The sequence below is a fragment of the Notothenia rossii genome (assembly GCF_949606895.1).
Source record: "Notothenia rossii genome assembly, chromosome: 11".
Lineage (NCBI taxonomy): Eukaryota > Metazoa > Chordata > Actinopteri > Perciformes > Nototheniidae > Notothenia > Notothenia rossii.
This window is the reverse complement of record NC_136910.1, coordinates 2,467,845-2,486,090: the sequence shown is the minus strand read 5'-3', so window position 1 is coordinate 2,486,090 and position 18,246 is coordinate 2,467,845. Positions and strand designations below refer to the sequence as shown.

The window sequence follows — 18,246 nt, the reverse complement described above, 5'->3', positions numbered from 1 at the left end:
TGTCTGTAAACACAAACTGAAAGATTGAAAATAAAGTTAACTTTGACTTTGATGTTTGGTTCCACTTCGCTGCTCTCAACTTTGATCGGTGAAAGAACAACAATGTGTTTATCTGTTTGGCACTGAACTGTTGGACAAAGTTTTATGTGACGTGTGTAGCTTCATTAAGGCTCTGATAACCAACGCAAACAGGATGTGATATCTCAGCTTCACTCACTCGTCTCCATCGGGGCAGGTTCCCGTCCCTTCATCGTATTTGGTGCAGTAAACGTCGGGGCTGTAGTTGAACGTCCCGTCTCGGCGGCGCATGGGTCTGCGGCGCCGCTGGTTCAGGAAGTGCCAGTGGAAACAGGAGAAGGGACGGTGCTGCGTGCATTTGTGCTGAACAAACAGAGGGCACTGCTCTGTCCTGAACTCCTTCAGATACCTGGAGGGGGGGGGAACTCAGTCAAGATTCAAGGCTTTGTTGTCATTCGTACATTAGCTGCAGAGTAGTTATGTCGATGACAATCTGATATCACAGCGACACAATCAAACAGATAGGACAAGTAAATACAGTAAAGTAGAAAAGAAGGAGTGCCATGAGAGTCTATACACAAGTGATAAATCATTTGTAAGTTAGTTATTAACAGGTGAATGTTATGCTCCGTCCTGAACTCCTTCAGATACCTGGAGGGGGGGGAACTCAGTCACTAACAGGTGAATGTTATGCTCCGTCCTGAACTCCTTCAGATACCTGGAGGGGGGGGGAACTCAGTCACTAACAGGTGAATGTTATGCTCCGTCCTGAACTCCTTCAGATACCTGGAGGGGGGGAACTCAGTCACTAACAGGTGAATGTTATGCTCCGTCCTGAACTCCTTTAGATACCTGGAGGGGGGGGAACTCAGTAACTAACAGGTGAATGTTATGCTCCGTCCTGAACTCCTTCAGATACCTGGAGGGGGGGTGAACTCAGTCGCTCAGAATACTTGATTTTTGTTTTGTAGGACACCAAAAAAGTCCTAGAAAGACAAGGTGAACTAAAAAGGTACCGTAGGGTCTGAGTTTTCCAAAGGCGGGTTCGTTTAGCACGAAACACTTGAAATAAGTGTTAAACAAGAAGAAAGAAAGTGAGGTGATAGAAAACTATTCCTGCTAAACAGTGAGCGATGATTGAACAAGGATTGAGAGTCAGAGCTAAACATTTCAGATGTGTGTATCTCACACGGCTCTGTCACTTTAATTCATGTACCTTTGCTTTAAATGAGTGTTTTTTTAAATGCCATTTCATAATGTGTTTCTTAATGTCACTCATGTTTGTAAATTACTTTGAATTGCCTTGTGTTAAAAGGTGCTGTATAAATAAACTTGCCTAGTTAGATAACCGTTAGAATACATTTAAAATATATTCAAGATTTGTTCTAGTATGGCCGATTTCAGATTATTACATTTTAATATCATAATTATCAACTCATTAGTGTTGAGTTTTACATGACTAGTTATACTGCTAGGTAGCTTAATCTGTAATAATGCATACGGATTTAGGGGTTGATTTGTATTCTGTATTATCGATCAATACATACAAAGAAGCTCGTAACTCCATTTGTAAAAAGAAATAAGGTAAGAATTGCCTCCAAAATGTAGTGAGTTACATCCCACCACAATGAGACATATTACTTATACATAAATAACTTCAATAAAGCTTGTAATAAACAGCTGTTGAGTAACGTTAGGCCTCTTAATTGAGCCCTGACCCCATTCAAAAACAAATTGACCCGAAATAAGCTTTGTTAAGTCATATTAAAACAAAACAAAGTGTATTAATGGCTCTTTTAATATTTCTAATAGTGAAAGAAAACACTGCAAGAGACCACTTGGTGCAAGTAGCGTGCAGGGATAAGTATACTAACTAGCAACTATGCAAAATAATGGCGATTAAAGTAAACATATGCACATTTGTGTACAATATATAGCAATAAACATGTACAATTAGTATATTTCAATATACAGTGGTGTAAAGTCTTATTAAAGATATGCTCAAAGAGATGCTAGGAATGTAGTAATGTATACATGTATAAGAGGTATCTATACCATTCATAGATGTATTCAGATTGAACCTCAGTCAAGTTAAAGTGATTTAATTAGACACATGTATAAATGAAGAACTTAAATAAAAGGCTAGTGAGTAACGTCAGGCCTCTGAATGCAGCCCTGCCCCCTTTAACCCTCAATTAGCTTTATCACATCATTTAAAACAACATAAAGTTTAGAAATGACTCTGTTTTTATTAGTTAACACACTTTAACTGCAGCTGTGCGTTTGTTTCCACACGTGATGTTGTGTACACTCTTTGCTAACGTGCTAACATGCTAACTAGCTACGTACGTGTAATGTTGAGGTTTCTCGGGCTGAACGTTCATCACCGTGGCGGGAGATGTGGACCCTCCAGCCGGGGAGGAAGAAGAGGAAGAGGAGGGTCCTCCTGTAGTCGTGACTACCGAACACAGCGGGTGTGTTTTGGACATTTTAAACCGTTTTTAAGTCCGACAACAAGAAGCTTGTTTTTAGCTTTACTAGCTAGCTACTCGTAGTAGCTTTGAAATCCGCATTCTACGAGGATTTGCGCATGCGCGAGGTAGCAGGAAAGAGTAGGAAAAATAGAGCGTGGAATTGTTGGAAATGGAGTTTAGTCATTTACAAACCTTAAAGGCTCTTATTTTCAGTCAATAACATTACATGGTGCAAATAAAAACGAACATTATTGATGTCTTATATTTATTTTGACCACTTGATATTTTATTTTGGGGTTTTGTGTCTTTATTTTAGGCTATAATGTTATATTTAATTGTATTTGTTTGGAATGTGTGTGCTCGTTTTTTATAAAAAGCTGCTTTTGATGATGTACTACTTGTCAGATATGTTTGGAGATGTTCTAATATGATAAAAAAGGAAATAAATAAATGTGTAACTCAACTTTTTTTCTTCACTTTATTGTTTGTACCCATGGACAATAGAAAACAATGATAAAAAAGCTGACAAATAAGGAACTAAACAGCCAAACATACATAAAAGTACATTATTTTCAAAAAATACAACTTCCAGTCCAGTGTGTGGCGCTAATGTACCTCTAAGCTAACCATCAATAAACACCAAAGAAGAAGAAAAACAACCAATGAGCGTTTAATATTTATAAGCATGACGTCATGACACAGTATATAAGCTAGGCTCTCAACCCCCATAATCACAATTCGTTCTTCCCACGGAGACAGAAATAATCAAGGATACATCATCATTTAAAGCGACTCCCTAAAGGTAATATATACATACTTTAAAAAACCTAGAAGATGTTATTCATTACATTGTTAATAATGTGAAGTTTCTGTGGTTTTATCTGGGTTTATTGAAGGTGTTGTTGTTTTAAAAAAGCTAACATGGCGGGCTGCTAACGTTAGCTCAAAACTGAACAATGGAATATTTAACCGTTGACGTTTCTGTTTAAAAGTTGCCGTTGGCTCGTTCAGTTAGATATTTAAAATGTTAACAAGAGGGGCGATTTAAGAATTGATGTTGGTTGTTCTCATCGAAATATGGGTAATAGTGAGCTATAAGCTAATTATGTTTAAGCTAATGTTTTTGAATTGAGCTAATGTCGTCTGAGGGTGAAAACTGTTAAAATGGCGAAGAGGAAAGGCGAAAGCGCTTTGGATCGAGTAGTACAGAAACTGGAGTGCTTTAATGCGACTGTAGCTGATCCCATGGTCGCTGTGGGCCTCTGAATCGAGAAATGTATTGTACAAATGTTTAATGGCGCCAATTGTGTAGTATAAACGTGATTCTTCTCCCAGAAACCCAGTATTATTGTGCCCTTTTTAGACCTTGTAGTTAATTAAACCAGACTCCTCCCAGTGAAACCTGGGGGGAGGGGAGCCGTCTCAGCTTGGATGCTAGGCTAGCTTAGCTTCCAATCAAAACAGGATAGACGAAGTTTGTTCTGCAAAGTGCATTTAAAGTTATTTTTACCCTTTTTTTTTGGTACCATAATTAAAGCCAATATTGTAGAAATGATTGCTTTGTTTTAGAATTTTCAAATTGATGTATATTTGAAAATGTTTAGCTACTCTGTATTTTTGTTTTTGTTTATTTACTGAGGATGTTTACGGATTTATATGTTTGTTGTTTCATTTGTATTTTATAAGTAATTCCCAAATAATTTCTGCCAAAATGCTGCTCTGACAAATTAAGTTCCCAACATGGGATTAATCTATCTACCATTCTGAAATCTATAAAATAACACATGTTAAATAATATACAAGTCGTGTGCAGAGAGATTAAGTCTCATAACTGATATTTAAATGTATGTATATTTGTAACTAACTTCGTTTTAATTCATGTCTCTTTTCTTTGTGTTTTTAGTCATAAGAAATGGCCCGTACCAAGCAGACCGCCCGTAAATCCACTGGAGGAAAAGCTCCCAGGAAGCAGCTCGCCACCAAGGCTGCGAGGAAGAGCGCCCCGTCTACAGGAGGCGTGAAGAAGCCCCATCGTTACAGGTATGTAAATCATAAGGGAAACAACTAAATACACACAGACTTCTACTAAGTCCCTCTACTGCACCTGGTGCTATGATAATTAGGGTGGTCCTTAACATTGAAAGTCTATAAGATCCAACCGCCAGAATTCATTCTATTAGTCAAGAAAACTCCTGGTGAATGTTTTCCTCAATCTTACAACATTTACCCCCCCTCATCGACCTGCTGGTGTAGCAGCCCAGGTTGATTGGGGGGGGGTTGTATGTGTGTAACATTTGGCATCACGACTGGTTTGTAGTAGAGCCTTTTTAAGTGTTTGTAACCGAGTGAACGACCTGAGGACAACAGCAGTCTTATAACATAGTGGACGTTGTCAAGAGTTAAATGTATAATGCTTTTGTTTCAGGCCCGGTACCGTGGCTCTGAGAGAGATCCGTCGTTACCAGAAGTCGACGGAGCTGCTGATCCGAAAGCTTCCCTTCCAGCGCCTGGTGAGAGAAATCGCTCAGGATTTCAAGACCGACCTGCGCTTCCAGAGCGCCGCCATCGGAGCGCTTCAGGTAAATAACAGCTGGAGGTTTAGACTTAGCTCTGTTGTCGTGGAGGTAGAATGATTTATTGGCCAATTGAAGTCATTTGAATCTGCTCACAGGGCTGATCAGTTGCTCTTGTATCACAACACTTAGCGACTACCACTACTATGCTAATGTACTTATTACATCATTTATCACTCGCAACGTTATTTAAATGGATTATCGGTGTAATTTTATTACCAAAATATAGGATTTTTTTTTTTTTATATGGCCGTTTAGAAGTTATATGCTTTATTTAAGTCCACCATTTGTGCACTATTTTGCTACAAGGCTAGTCTCTGATCTAAATTAAGTTTAAAAGCACAAAGTTAAGGTTTTCGAACATGAATTTCAAATTAGCCAATAAATTAGAAAAACTGGAGGGTTGTTGAATAACTGTTGATCGAACCGTCTTCTTACAAAGAATGAAGGGAAACCTCGTAAACAAAGCAGATCATTGAAGTGGTAAATGTTCAGTTTTTGCCATTTGTTGGTTTGTCTTTATAACATGCAAATGAAAAGTCAGTATTTCACATAGAAGCGAAGTCCCACCCATCTACTTCGGCCCCACCGGACCTTATTTCTGAAATTATGTATTGAAGTCAATGGAGAGAGATTATCTTTCGATCCCGTTTGAATTGTGCCACGAATTACACATATGATGTTTGGCAATCTTAAAGGTCATGGCCATTTCCACTGATCATCATTCCATTGTTGAGGTATACTAAAATAGAAAAATACTGTGCAATTTTCCAAACTCACATTGGTTTCACATACAGCATCTCTGTAAAGTATCTGTATTCAGCAGTATTCACTTTCTCCACTAAACGGCTCGCTGCATTTCCAAGAAAGTCAGTTTGTTGTAAAACTGTTGAAAAATAATGAACTAGAAAGACTACAAGTCCCGCATGCTGGCTCTTACGGAACCGACTAACTCCCCTTGTGTGTGTACAGCTCTCAACGTGCCCAGGCTTGGAGTGATTTTCACCTCTTTTAATACTTTCCGCCTCATTCTGAAAGAAAGAAGTGAAATGTGCCAACGTGACGGCCCGGTGTGTGGTGGGAGATGTAGTTCATTGAGCGGTTTCATGTTACTTCAGTTTTGTAAAAAAAAAAAGACTGGCAAAATTATCTTTTTTAAATTGACAAACAGCATATGTGTAATTCATGGCACAATAACGAGATAATCTTTCTCTCTCTCCATTGACTTCAATACATACTTTTTCTGAAATAAGGTCCCACGGAGCCCCCGGAAAGGGAGCGACTTCGCCTCTGTTGCTTGCCCTGCTCTCTGAACACTCTGACCTGTATTTCTATGAAACTAATGTCTGCATTGTCTTCCAACAGGAGGCCAGCGAGGCGTACCTGGTGGGTCTCTTCGAGGACACCAACCTGTGTGCGATCCACGCCAAGAGGGTCACCATCATGCCCAAAGACATCCAGCTGGCCCGCAGGATAAGAGGCGAGAGAGCCTGAGCAGCCGAGACGCACCTGACGCTATTTATCTTAACATTATCGTGGAGTTTTTATTTCTTGGGTCTTTTTTTTTTTACCAGGTTGACATTTTTGTATTTTAGATTCGTGACAATTCAAGAAATCATTCCACGAGTTCTCTTAGGATAGTTGGAGACGTGTTGTGCAGTAGGAGTGTTTCACCTATTCCATCATGTAGTCTGTTTGCCAGCTCAGAGTCACACGGGCCTCCAGCACCTAGAAACTACCGGATGCTAACTTTCATATGTCGGGCAATTTGCGTTAATTGACATGCAGACAATAGTTTAAAAATGCCTTGGCTGGTTTGGACAGTTATGGAGGTAAGAGAGGATGTCTCGATTTCTGACACAAATGGCAGAGCGTGTTGATTTTTGGGTCACTTTTAAGGGACTCAAACCACGCTTTGATTCCAAATGTGTCAGAAATGGATCCAGAATACGCCCAGCAACCTCAAAGTGTCCCAATCGGCCGACTGTTGCTATCGTCTGCATAAGCAAGTTATTATCTGGCATGTTTGGATGTGCTGGTGACCCGTCCTGTACATTGCTAACATGACTTCTTCACCATTTCCTGGTTCACTGCTGGCATTTAGACTAATGGATCATTTCTGGGTTTCACCGCCATCTCTCGGTCCTCTGTGGGCTTCAGGCTCCCGCTCTGAGGCCGGGGGAACATCTTCTTCCATGGGGGGGGTTCAGGGTCTCTCCATCAAACACCATGTGTCCTATGTGAGCACGACAGGCCCCCTCCCCCCCTCCTTCTTCGGACTGCTTTTTACGTGTTTTTCAACATCAAATCTCGGCAGCTACATTTAATACTATTTATGAAAGTGTTGTCGCATGTCTTTCTATTAAAGGTCTTTATGAGTAGAACGCCTGGTGTGTGGGTTTCAGTCAATAAGAAGTGTGTTTATACATATTACTTTTATTTACAACACGTTAACAAGAGGTAGGAGCTGTCATACAAACCACTCGGTGTGTTTGAAACCAGTCGCTGGAGGGGAAAGAAATATGGGATTTTAGTCTTGACTTTGCTCATTAGCTACAGTGTAGCCAAGTGATGGAAAACTTAGGGTCCCCTTTTATATCAGAGTCGACTGACAAACCCTAAATCAATGCATTAACATCAAGTGATATATTTAATACATAACCGTAAGGGCACAGGGAAACTACAACATCCCAAATACGTGATGAATAATATCAGGAAGTTTATGATGACATTTCTGTGAAAAATATACCACAGATTCTTAGTTTTATAATTCAATTGTGTTTAATCATAATCAATATTTAATCATTCAATAGGCTTTGATTTTGGGACACATGAGTTGCAGGAGGCCGTTTATAACAGGATTATCTAAAGTTGCCAATAATGCTCATATTTCCTCAGTTAATGCACTAGTGTTTATCGGCATATTTTTTGTAATGAAGGAGAATGGGTATAACAGATGCATAATTGTACTTAAAGTTTAGCTTATTTTTTACTTTAAACATCTTGCCGTTATGGTAGTCACTGTTTTGGTTATGGTACATTATCAGTTCTTAAATTTCACATAATAATAAAAGGTCCCTGAAGTGGAAACTCACCTATTCGACACACCATGTCCTCACACTCCCTGATGCTCTGGGCCCTGAACGCCATGCAGCAGAAGCCTGTCGACAGGGGGGTTTCTGGGGAGTCTCTGTGGAAACAGCCAATCAGAGGCTCCGGTTTAACACAGGCTCAGCCAATCACAACACACCATGTCTCTGTGATGTGCAGAGATGGCAAAAGTAAGCACATCCTTTACTCAAGTAGAAGTACAGATACTCGTGTTTAAAAATACTGACTAAACTTCTTTACTCAAATCAAAGTAAAGAGGCTTTGAAATGTACTTCAGTAAAAAGTACCCATAACTAGCAGCTGTTTTAAAGAGTACCTGACCTCCCTTTATATTAATAGAACAATAATGTCATTGTTAGCTAATGAATGTTTCCATGGTGACCAACGGCAACATGACAACGTTTCCATTGGTCCCTCTTCTTTAGAGAAGACCAGGAAGTGATGGATACACGGATCGTGTTCAAATCAATAGGCACGCAATGACTCTAAATAATAATGATCACGCCACCAAACACACATTCAGACTAAAGGAACCAGCCTGTTTGGAAAATGAGAGAAGTAGAAAGTACAGGTATTTGTGTTCAACATGTAAGAAGTAGAAAGTACAGGTATCTGTGTTCAACATGTAAGAAGTAGAAAGTACAGGTATTTGAGTTCAACATGTGAGAAGTAGAAAGTACAGGTATTTGTGTTCAACATGTAAGAAGTAGAAAGTACAGGTATTTGAGTTCAACATGTAAGAAGTAGAAAGTTCAGGTATTTGAGTTCAACATGTAAGAAGTAGAAAGTACAGGTATTTGAGTTCAACATGTAAGAAGTAGAAAGTTCAGGTATTTGAGTTCAACATGTAAGAAGTAGAAAGTACAGGTATTTGAGTTCAACATGTAAGAAGTAGAAAGTTCAGGTATTTGAGTTCAACATGTAAGAAGTAGAAAGTACAGGTATTTGTGTTCAACATGTAAGAAGTAGAAAGTACAGGTATTTGAGTTCAACATGTAAGAAGTAGAAAGTACAGGTATTTGAGTTCAACATGTGAGAAGTAGAAAGTACAGGTATTTGAGTTCAACATGTAAGAAGTAGAAAGTACAGGTATTTGTGTTCAACATGTAAGAAGTAGAAAGTACAGGTATTTGTGTTCAACATGTAAGAAGTAGAAAGTACAGGTATTTGAGTTCAACATGTAAGAAATAGAAAGTACAGGTATTTGAGTTCAACATGTAAGAAATAGAAAGTACAGGTATTTGAGTTCAACATGTAAGAAGTAGAAAGTACAGGTATTTGAGTTCAACATGTAAGAAGTAGAAAGTACAGGTATTTGTGTTCAACATGTAAGAAGTAGAAAGTACAGGTATTTGAGTTCAACATGTAAGAAATAGAAAGTACAGGTATTTGAGTTCAACATGTAAGAAATAGAAAGTACAGGTATTTGGGTTCGACATGTAAGAAGTAGAAAGTAAAAAGTCATCAGAAAAATAAGTAGTGGAGTAAAGTACTGATACCAGAAAGATGTACTTAAGTACAGTAACGCCGTATTTGTACTCCATACTTCCCCCTCTGCTGATGTGAAGTTAATGTTGAATGTGAAACTTACGCCACGCAGAAAGCGAACACGGTGTAGTCCGGCTGACCGTATCTGCCCACACAGGAGATCTCTTGATAGTGGTGTTCTAACAGCTCCTGATGAAACATAAATGTGGGTTTAATGAACATTTAAATGCAAAAAAAACCTTTCAAAAATGTGTAATAAGTGTAATAAACATGCCACTTAGTGTATGCACAAATATGTAATTAACCACAGCTGGAAGGTGCTTGAAATGGTGCTTTAAGTTGAGCTGCATCCACTCACCTGTTTACTGTCTCTGTCCGTGCACGTCAGGTGTGTTTCCTTCAGGTCTAAGAGCACTTCCTGTGGGATTCATTTCACTTTAATGAGCACAAGTTGATGTGAAAACGCTTTATGAATCAGCAGCTGTCTCACCTTGCTCTGCTGGTGTTCCTGCAGCACCTGTGTGATGGCGTGCTGCAGGACCTCCTTCCCCCCGTGCTACGGGAACACAGGAGAAGTTAGAATATACAATAGACTGCATGAGAGATTAAATGTGTATTCAATCAGGATTGTTTACCATGCCGATGTTGGCTTTTCCCAAGAACTGCACAATGTACACAATCCTGTTGAAGAGAGGAGTGCAAAGTGTTTCTTAAAGGGACAGTACACCATCAAATCAAATCACTCATTTACATGTTAATTAAAACTCAAAGAAGAGAGAAAGTCTGTGTTGAGACAACAACTGACTCTCTAAAAAGTTGAGTAGGGGGAGCATTTAAGGATAGACAACTTCAGTAAAAGTGTGAAGATGCTTGAAGTAGAAACGTCTCAAATGTTATAATTTTTTAAGGTTTTTTGGTTTCAGATTTTTTTATTTAAAATGAATTCATAGCCGTGTGAACATGTTTCAAATGGGGGGTGCTGTGGGGATCACATCCTCTAGGGGGATCCGGGGTGAAGATTTTTTTTTAACATTATAAAGTAAAATGCTTCAATCTGGTGCACTTTGAGCTGAACTACTAGAGACCTGGGGCCGTATTCACAAAGCATTTTATCTTACCGCTAGGAGTGCTCCTAACTCGCGCTAAAACATTTTACGTAGGAGTTTTTTCTTAAAAGTTATTCACAAAGCCGCTGAGACCTACTCATACTAAGGATAAATCACTAAGAGTGAACTAAGAGTGACGCGCCGTTGCTATGGATTACGTCGATTCTCGTGCATGAGTTTAGAAGCGGTCAGTACGGTGATTGGTTGTTCAGAGCAGGCGGTCTCGGTGAAACTCATCCGCAACATCCCACAAACGAGCCCACTAAAACAAGGAAATAGCCTCGGCTAGAAATGATTCCTATCAAATAGTTATGGACAGTGCAGTTAGCAGAATACACGCATGATGACAAGTTTGTGCAGACCACGATAATGACGTTGTATGTGCACGTTAAAGAGAGAGAGAGCAAACAATAAAAATACGTAAATTGCATTAAATCAAGGAGGCAATTAAAAGCACCCTGCAAACTATTATCCAATGAGCATATTTCCAGCACTTAAACACTTTCAATAACAGCCCATACCGCCGTTCAAGTCCCCCTATCATGATGAATGAAAACAATCTGCGTGTTGATGGAATGTACTTTGTTTCTATTGACGAACACGTCCTCATCTTTTGATGGCGCAATTATTTTTATGTGCGTCCCGTCAATAGCACCGACCGCACCGGGCATACCTGCATTGCCATGAAGTTGGCTCTGATCCTGTGTAGTTGTTGATTGTCCAAAGGAAACCGGATTCACTGTTGGATGATATGTGGTCTAGAGAGCGCGTTGATGGTTTGGTTTATGGCACGGCTGACTGATGGTTGCGATATTCCTAAATCGTCGGCATTGCAAAGTTGCATTTTCCCTGTTGCTAAATATCGTAGTGTTGCCAAACATTTTATTTCCGGACTAATCGGTTTATTCCTGTTAGTCGGGGATGTTATTGCATCCCGCACTAATTCCACAACAAGTTTGATACCCTCACGATTTAGCCTATATCTCTTGATCAATTCACAGTCTTCCATTGACTCCAAAACATTTCGTTTCGCAGCCATTTTCAGATTCTTTGTGAATAGGTCTTACTGAGTTAGGAGTCCTCTCGAGGACTTTTAAGCTCTCCTAAACTTAGGTGCTACTTTTAGCCCTAAAATCCTTTGTGAATACGGCCCCTGATCTAGGGGGTACAACTCTAAGCACCCATATCGAAAAGATCGGTTTACATTTTAATAATCAAATAAGTATGTGGACATAACCAATAACCTACCATAGCCAATAACAAATAAATGTAACTTTTATTTTTGTTGTTCATTTATTTCTTATTTTACCTTAACATGTATTTTTTTTATGCATATTCTTTAATCTCTCCAGATTTAAACGATATTTTTTTATTTACTGTCCTATAGTATACATTGGAATGATTTCAAACCTGTTTTTATTTATCCCAATAATTATCGCACAGGGCAAATGGAAACTGTAACCGGGGTGAAAAGGGTGTTATCTTTATTTAATTATGAATGTTGTGACATCAGGGCTGAAAATTCGTATTATATATTTTGTATTATATTTCCATTTAATCTTGTGGACGTGCAGATTCCCTGTCCTCCATCAGGGGGTGCTGCAGCACCGTCTGCACCCCTACTTCCCACGGCCCTGAATGAATTCCTGGCTCAAACAATTGAACACAACCTTCAGTCCGACAAAACTGAAAATATTATATAATAATAGTTTGTGTAATATTTTTAGCATGGCAGTTTTATGGTTGATAAAACGTCAACATTGAAACGCAATCTGCTAGAGAAGGTAGAGGAGAAGGATAGTCCATCGTTTGGGGAAAAATATTTCTCCAATTTACTTTGGTCATTTCATTCATTCATTAATACTTATTTCTTATTTTAGATCTTATCAGGTCATGCCATGCCCTAGGTCACATGTGTCAAACTCAAGGCCAGGGGGCCAAATCAGGCCCTTGGTGGGTTTACTTTCGGATCATTTCTAATTCTTATTAGATCTGGCCCTCCGGTATATTGCACGCACACCTTCACTCCATCCTGAGGGTCTCCTCAGCTCAGAGCCTGAGCCCAAACATTGATGACCTTGCACCCGAGATGAGATGCCAAGTATCTGAGCTAGCATCACAGAGCAGCACACTGAGTTTAATGGATGTTTCCTTCTGCACTTTCTCTCTCAGGACAACAGGGCATGTTTGGTTTCTCTTTGAGGGAAATAGTTTTGTTGAAGCTGTTGTTGGCTTGTGGGAAAATGTACTCATAAGAAATGACTCTGGAGAAGCTGCAGATAGAGCCATAAGAAATGAATGAACTGATTATTTAATGTTTAATGTTATTTTTAAAGGTAATCATTTAAGCTTTGTTAGTTCCAGGTTTAATATGTGCAATAAGTTCATTTCAATAAGTTCTGCAATAAACATTGAACCAGTCCGGCCCTCCACTAGTACCCATTTTGTAATCTCCGCCCACTGTGTGTTTGAGTTTGAAACCCCTGCCCTAGGTGTATGGTAAGAAAAGTTTTTCACCAAACTGTTCGAACCAGGGCAGCGTGGTAGGTAAGAGTAGCCTAACTTACCAAACTACCAGAGACAGAGAAGGGTATGACAGATGGTAGTCTAAACGTTTAGTATTGCTTCAAATGTAATATACCAATGCATTTTAACTTCATGGAATTCTTTTTAGCTGAGACGAAAGTGAAAAGAACATCCGCCCGAATAGGGACTTGAACCCTAGACCCTCAGATTAAAAGTCTGATGCTCTACCGACTGAGCTATCCGGGCTCTGCTGTCAAAGCATACATAAAAACTATATAACAGGAAAGATTTAATAAACTTCGCTTGACATTAGTTACATTGCTGTTCCACTTACAACATACAACCGGACAGTTCTTTCTGCGTCGATAAAGATAGAGCTTTGAAAGCAGTAGTAGTGAACTAGTTAGCCGTATGCTAATTTAGGCTACGCTAACTCATCCAGCTCTAAGTTTAACTTTTTTTAATTTTTTTTGTATTTATTCGTATATACCTATGTTTTTTAATCCTGGCCCACGTGCATCCCCTCTTTGAGACACTGGGAGGTTCTGCGTCTGTAACACTGGCTTCCTGTTGGGGTCAGGGTTCATTTTAAGATGCTATCATTACTTTTAAGAGAAAAGGTATTTACATGTATGCCTCCCCTGTTATGTAACTCTTCAGGGTCCAAGGTGAACGTTTGAGTATCTATGTTTTATACCCCGGCCCACTTGCCTCCCGTCTTTGAGGCACTGCGAGGGGTTCTGCTCCTCTGGTTCTGTGTGTGGTTCTGTCTGAGGTCCCAGCTGCAGAGAAGGGTTCTCCGTCTTCAGGTTCCTCAGGAGTTTGACGAGGGGCCGAAACACCGTCCCGTCGCCGGCCCTCCAGCGCAGAACCCCGATGGAGAGAGGGAGGCCCTTCAGACGGGACAGAACCACGCCCGCCTGGGAAACACAAGTTATTCAAAACAGACATTTTATAAACATCCATAACATCTGTTTGCAACTCAAAGAATTTATTTACCGAATAATTTAAAGGGCTGGAAGAAAGTGTAATTAGACATTAGCCTTAGAAATACCGAGGAGAAGAGGTACAACTGGTTTCTAATTTAAACACTGTTCACAGAGCAACAGGTTTTGAAAAGTGTATTTGTTGAGGGTGTGACGAGCCAGTGTTCTGAACCGTTAATCAAAAAGACAACACAGAATGAAAACATGATGTGTTTATATTAGAAAACCTACTCTACCATCAGGCTGCAGATAACCACATCACACAGCTCTCAGATATATCCAGAGCCTGTCTCTGATTGGCTGAAACACCAAACAGATCATTGCAGCATTACCCATAATCCCCTCTGTTTCAGCCCTGTTTCCAAAGTGCTGGTTCTCTGTCTGTTACTTTAGATGAAAATAAGGAGCCCCTCCCCACGCCCCTCTGAGAGACATTTGGTTACAAAGAACACAAAGGTGCTCTAGGAGGAGATTCAGGTGATAAGGGGGGGGGGGGGTTACCTTGGTTGCTGATTGGCTAATGGTTACACAAGACAACACATCGTTATGACATCATAAAGTGGCCAAAATGTTGATGTAGAAGAGACATGAAGAAGAGGGGACACATGTTGATGTAGAAGAGACATGGAGAAGAGGGGACACATGTTGATGTAGAAGAGACATGAGGAAGAGGGGACACATGTTGATGTAGAAGAGACATGAAGAAGAGGGGACACATGTTGATGTAGAAGAGACATGAAGAAGAGGGGACACATGTTGATGTAGAAGAGACATGGAGAAGAGGGGACACATGTTGATGTAGAAGAGACATGAAGAAGAGGGGACACATGTTGATGTAGAAGAGACATGGAGAAGAGGGGACACATGTTGATGTAGAAGAGACATGAAGAAGAGGGGACACATGTTGATGTAGAAGAGACATGGAGAAGAGGGGACACATGTTGATGTAGAAGAGACATGAAGAAGAGGGGACACATGTTGATGTAGAAGAGACATGGAGAAGAGGGGACACATGTTGATGTAGAAGAGACATGAAGAAGAGGGGACACATGTTGATGTAGAAGAGACATGAAGAAGAGGGGACACATGTTGATGTAGAAGAGACATGAAGAAGAGGGGACACATGTTGATGTAGAAGAGACATGGAGAAGAGGGGACACATGTTGATGTAGAAGAGACATGAAGAAGAGGGGACACATGTTGATGTAGAAGAGACATGGAGAAGAGGGGACACATGTTGATGTAGAAGAGACATGAAGAAGAGGGGACACATGTTGATGTAGAAGAGACATGGAGAAGAGGGGACACATGTTGATGTAGAAGAGACATGAAGAAGAGGGGACACATGTTGATGTAGAAGAGACATGAAGAAGAGGGGACACATGTTGATGTTAAAGAGACATTGAGGTGGATTTTGCAGAATAGGTGTAATAAATATAAGATGAGTTTTTTTGCACCTGTCCGTTCTTTGAGTTCCTCAGCGAGGTCCCGTTGATCTCGTCTATAATGTCTCCAGGACGGATGAAGTTGTCGACGTGCGCCTGACCGCCGGGCGTCAGATCGAGGACGAAGACGCGTCCGCTCAGATACCTGAGGGACGGAGACAACAAGGATAAATATAATATCGTATTTAATGGAAATAAAGGTATTTTAAAGAAATACAAACCTGAGCACGAGGCCGACCTCCCGACACGGCACCACTTCATACTTCTCACACACCTGGACACACACGGAAACAATACACTCTAAATCTAAATGTTATTATTTCACGATATGAATTCTCCCATGTCTGTCAAAGCTCTCTCTGGTCTCTCATACATGCACCATCTCTACATATTGTCCCACACGTCAAAAAGTCCTGATCATGAAGCCATGTCTCAGTGTAAAGCCCACACAGTAATCAGTCACTTAAAACCAAACGTATATTGATAGAGAGCACAACAACTGGTTTATATATTACATAAACAACAACAATAATAAAGTGGTATACTAGAATATTCTGCATTATGTTCTGGTGACAAACCAATCATATAGAAAACCTCCTTCTATCAGATCACCGCAGGTTTGTGAGTTTATAACGAGATTCCCAGGCAACTAAAATTCAAACGTTTAAAGGTTTGATTCATAGGCTGCATGTCCACTAAAACATTAAGAGTTAGATTTTTGTGATTCTGGAAAATAATGTGTGTTTTTTACCGGTAGGATCCAGCTCTCGTCCAGAAAACTGCAGTTCTGTGCAGAGAGATCAGAGCAGGACGTTAATGAAACAAAGACATGTGAGAGAGTCGTGGTTTCGACCCACAGCAGTATAGCCATTCAGTGTTTCACAGCAATGAGGTACGTCTAGGGGCGGCAGTGGTTCAGTCTGTAGGGGATTGGACTTTGGACCGAAGGGTCGCCGGTTCAAGTCCCGATTGGACCGAAGAATACAGCGTGTGGACTGGTACTGGAGAGGAGCCAGTTCACCTCCTGGGCCACTGCCGAGGTGCCCTTGAGCAAGGCACCTAACCCCCAACTGCTGTGTGTATTTGTATGTGCATGATGTAAAAAGTGTGTCCTGTGTGTATTGTTGTATGACAGAGTGGTTTTTAAAATATCTTCTTCTTCATTTACTAAATTTCAACTTTGACATACTTGTATTTGACTTACTAGAAAATATGTATTAGTCATATAATATTGTCTTTTTTTCAGAACCTCCTAACCTACCCACCACTTCTGGTTATGTTTAACAATAATAATAATAATAATAATAATAATAATAATAATAATAATAATAATAAATTGTATAGACTCAAAGAAGCTTTAATATAAGGGGAGGGTTAGGATGGAGTGCAAAGAGAACAAGGGAAGAGTGCGAGAGAGCCAGAGTCGTGGAGATCTAAAATATAATAAGTAGGAAAAGACACCTTTGCAGTTTTTTTTTAAATGGCTATGAATACCGTTTTGAAACCCACCTCCATGTCCAGTTTGAAGTCCATGTTTGCGAGGACGAGCAGCAGAGACATGAACGGCTCTGCAGGAGGAGAACAGCGCTGAGGTTTGAACGTGTCGACACACATTCCCTCAGATCTACAGAAGTCAAAAGCCTCACCTAAAAACGCCTCGTTCCTGAGGATGGACACTTCCGGACTGTACCACTGCAGGGGGGGGGGGGGCACGGCATTAATCTCTGCATATATCTACATATACATTAATTTAACATTTGTTTTGGTGCATGTCTCCTAGACTCAGGGTGTGTGCAGCATTCATTTCTGAATACCTCCAGGACCCGGGGTGTAAGCAGCATTAATATCAGAGTATATTGTATTATATGAGGTGTTGTTGGTGCATGTCTCTGACCTCCAGGACTCAGGGTGTAAGCAGCATTAATATCAGAGTATATTGTATTATATGAGGTGTTGTTGGTGCATGTCTCTGACCTCCAGGACCCGAGGGGTGTGCAGCAGGTGTGTGAGCAGCTGAGGGAGGACCCTGCGATGCAGCGCGAGGCGGAGCAGGAAGCGTCCTCGTCCCTGAGCCGAGAGCAGCTTCCTGCAGACTCTGGTCTGCTCCAGGACCAGGGAGAGGGAGGAGAGTCTGAGCAGAGAGACATGGCGTTACAGAGGATTCAATCAACGTTTCACACGAGACAAAGGAAAAGAAACGAGGTGTTTTTGCTCCTTTTTGGTACTAATCAGAATCAGAAGCAGAATTGGATGACCATTTTAGTTTTCACTTCATATCATTGTAAATTATGAGCTGTTCTGTTTTGTTTTATGTATGTTTATGTTTGTGTTGTGTGTGTGAGGACCCAGGAAGAACAGCCAATGCTAATGCTAGTGCTAATGGGGATCCTAATAAAGAATAGGAATCAGAATCGAGTTTATCGCCAGGTACGTTTACTCCTACAAGGAATTAGCTTTGGTGTCTAGGGAGGCGTGTGGCGTAGTGGGTTGTCCGTAGGTGTTTGGATCAGGGGGTCACA

The 18,246-nt window shown here is 40.4% G+C and overlaps 3 protein-coding genes across 9 annotated transcripts in view; 1 reads left to right on the top strand and 2 right to left on the bottom strand.

Annotated features, from left to right (window-relative positions):
- Positions 1-2,631, bottom strand: part of unk (unk zinc finger) — a 17,787-nt gene extending 15,156 nt beyond the window's left edge. For 2 of the 5 annotated variants that reach the window (XM_079660555.1, XM_079660556.1), the window contains exons 1-2: positions 2,368-2,627; positions 218-427 (exon numbers count right to left, since the gene is read on the bottom strand). In XM_079660555.1, the coding sequence (XP_079516681.1) occupies positions 218-427; positions 2,368-2,507 (350 nt within the window). In that variant the 5' untranslated portion in view covers positions 2,508-2,627. Of the gene's footprint in view, positions 1-217; positions 428-2,367 lie in introns of all 5 variants that reach the window. The other 3 variants (XR_013804243.1, XM_079660557.1, XM_079660554.1) reach the window with 3 other exon arrangements.
- Positions 2,632-3,163: 532 nt separating this feature from the next.
- On the top strand, positions 3,164-7,449 carry LOC307023898 (histone H3.3A). The gene is made up of 4 exons (XM_079657562.1): positions 3,164-3,294; positions 4,396-4,532; positions 4,918-5,071; positions 6,431-7,449. Exons 2-4 carry the CDS (start codon positions 4,405-4,407, stop codon positions 6,557-6,559), a joined length of 411 nt encoding a protein of 136 aa, XP_079513688.1. The 5' UTR covers positions 3,164-3,294; positions 4,396-4,404; the 3' UTR covers positions 6,560-7,449.
- LOC307023897 (uncharacterized protein) overlaps positions 6,971-18,246 on the bottom strand; it is a 13,399-nt gene continuing 2,123 nt past the window's right edge. Inside the window, exons 4-16 of one of the 3 annotated variants that reach the window (XM_079657560.1) lie at positions 17,702-17,858; positions 17,374-17,419; positions 17,237-17,295; positions 16,479-16,514; positions 15,949-16,001; positions 15,740-15,872; positions 14,008-14,216; positions 10,300-10,345; positions 10,155-10,220; positions 10,023-10,082; positions 9,768-9,853; positions 8,161-8,255; positions 6,971-7,570 (exon numbers count right to left, since the gene is read on the bottom strand). In XM_079657560.1, coding sequence (XP_079513686.1) covers positions 7,536-7,570; positions 8,161-8,255; positions 9,768-9,853; positions 10,023-10,082; positions 10,155-10,220; positions 10,300-10,345; positions 14,008-14,216; positions 15,740-15,872; positions 15,949-16,001; positions 16,479-16,514; positions 17,237-17,295; positions 17,374-17,419; positions 17,702-17,858 — 1,081 coding nt within the window. In that variant the 3' untranslated portion in view covers positions 6,971-7,535. Of the gene's footprint in view, positions 7,571-8,160; positions 8,256-9,761; positions 9,854-10,022; positions 10,083-10,154; positions 10,221-10,299; positions 10,346-13,993; positions 14,217-15,739; positions 15,873-15,948; positions 16,002-16,478; positions 16,515-17,236; positions 17,420-17,701; positions 17,859-18,246 lie in introns of those variants that run through there. The other 2 variants (XM_079657559.1, XM_079657561.1) reach the window with 2 other exon arrangements.

Coding starts and splice junctions, on each gene's coding strand:
- LOC307023898 (XM_079657562.1), top strand. CDS start 4,405: ATGGCCCGTACCAAGCAGACCGCCCGTAAATCCACTGGAGGAAAAGCT. Junction 4,533..4,917: donor AAGAAGCCCCATCGTTACAG/GTATGTAAATCA, acceptor CTTTTGTTTCAG/GCCCGGTACCGTGGCTCTGA. Junction 5,072..6,430: donor CCGCCATCGGAGCGCTTCAG/GTAAATAACAGC, acceptor GTCTTCCAACAG/GAGGCCAGCGAGGCGTACCT.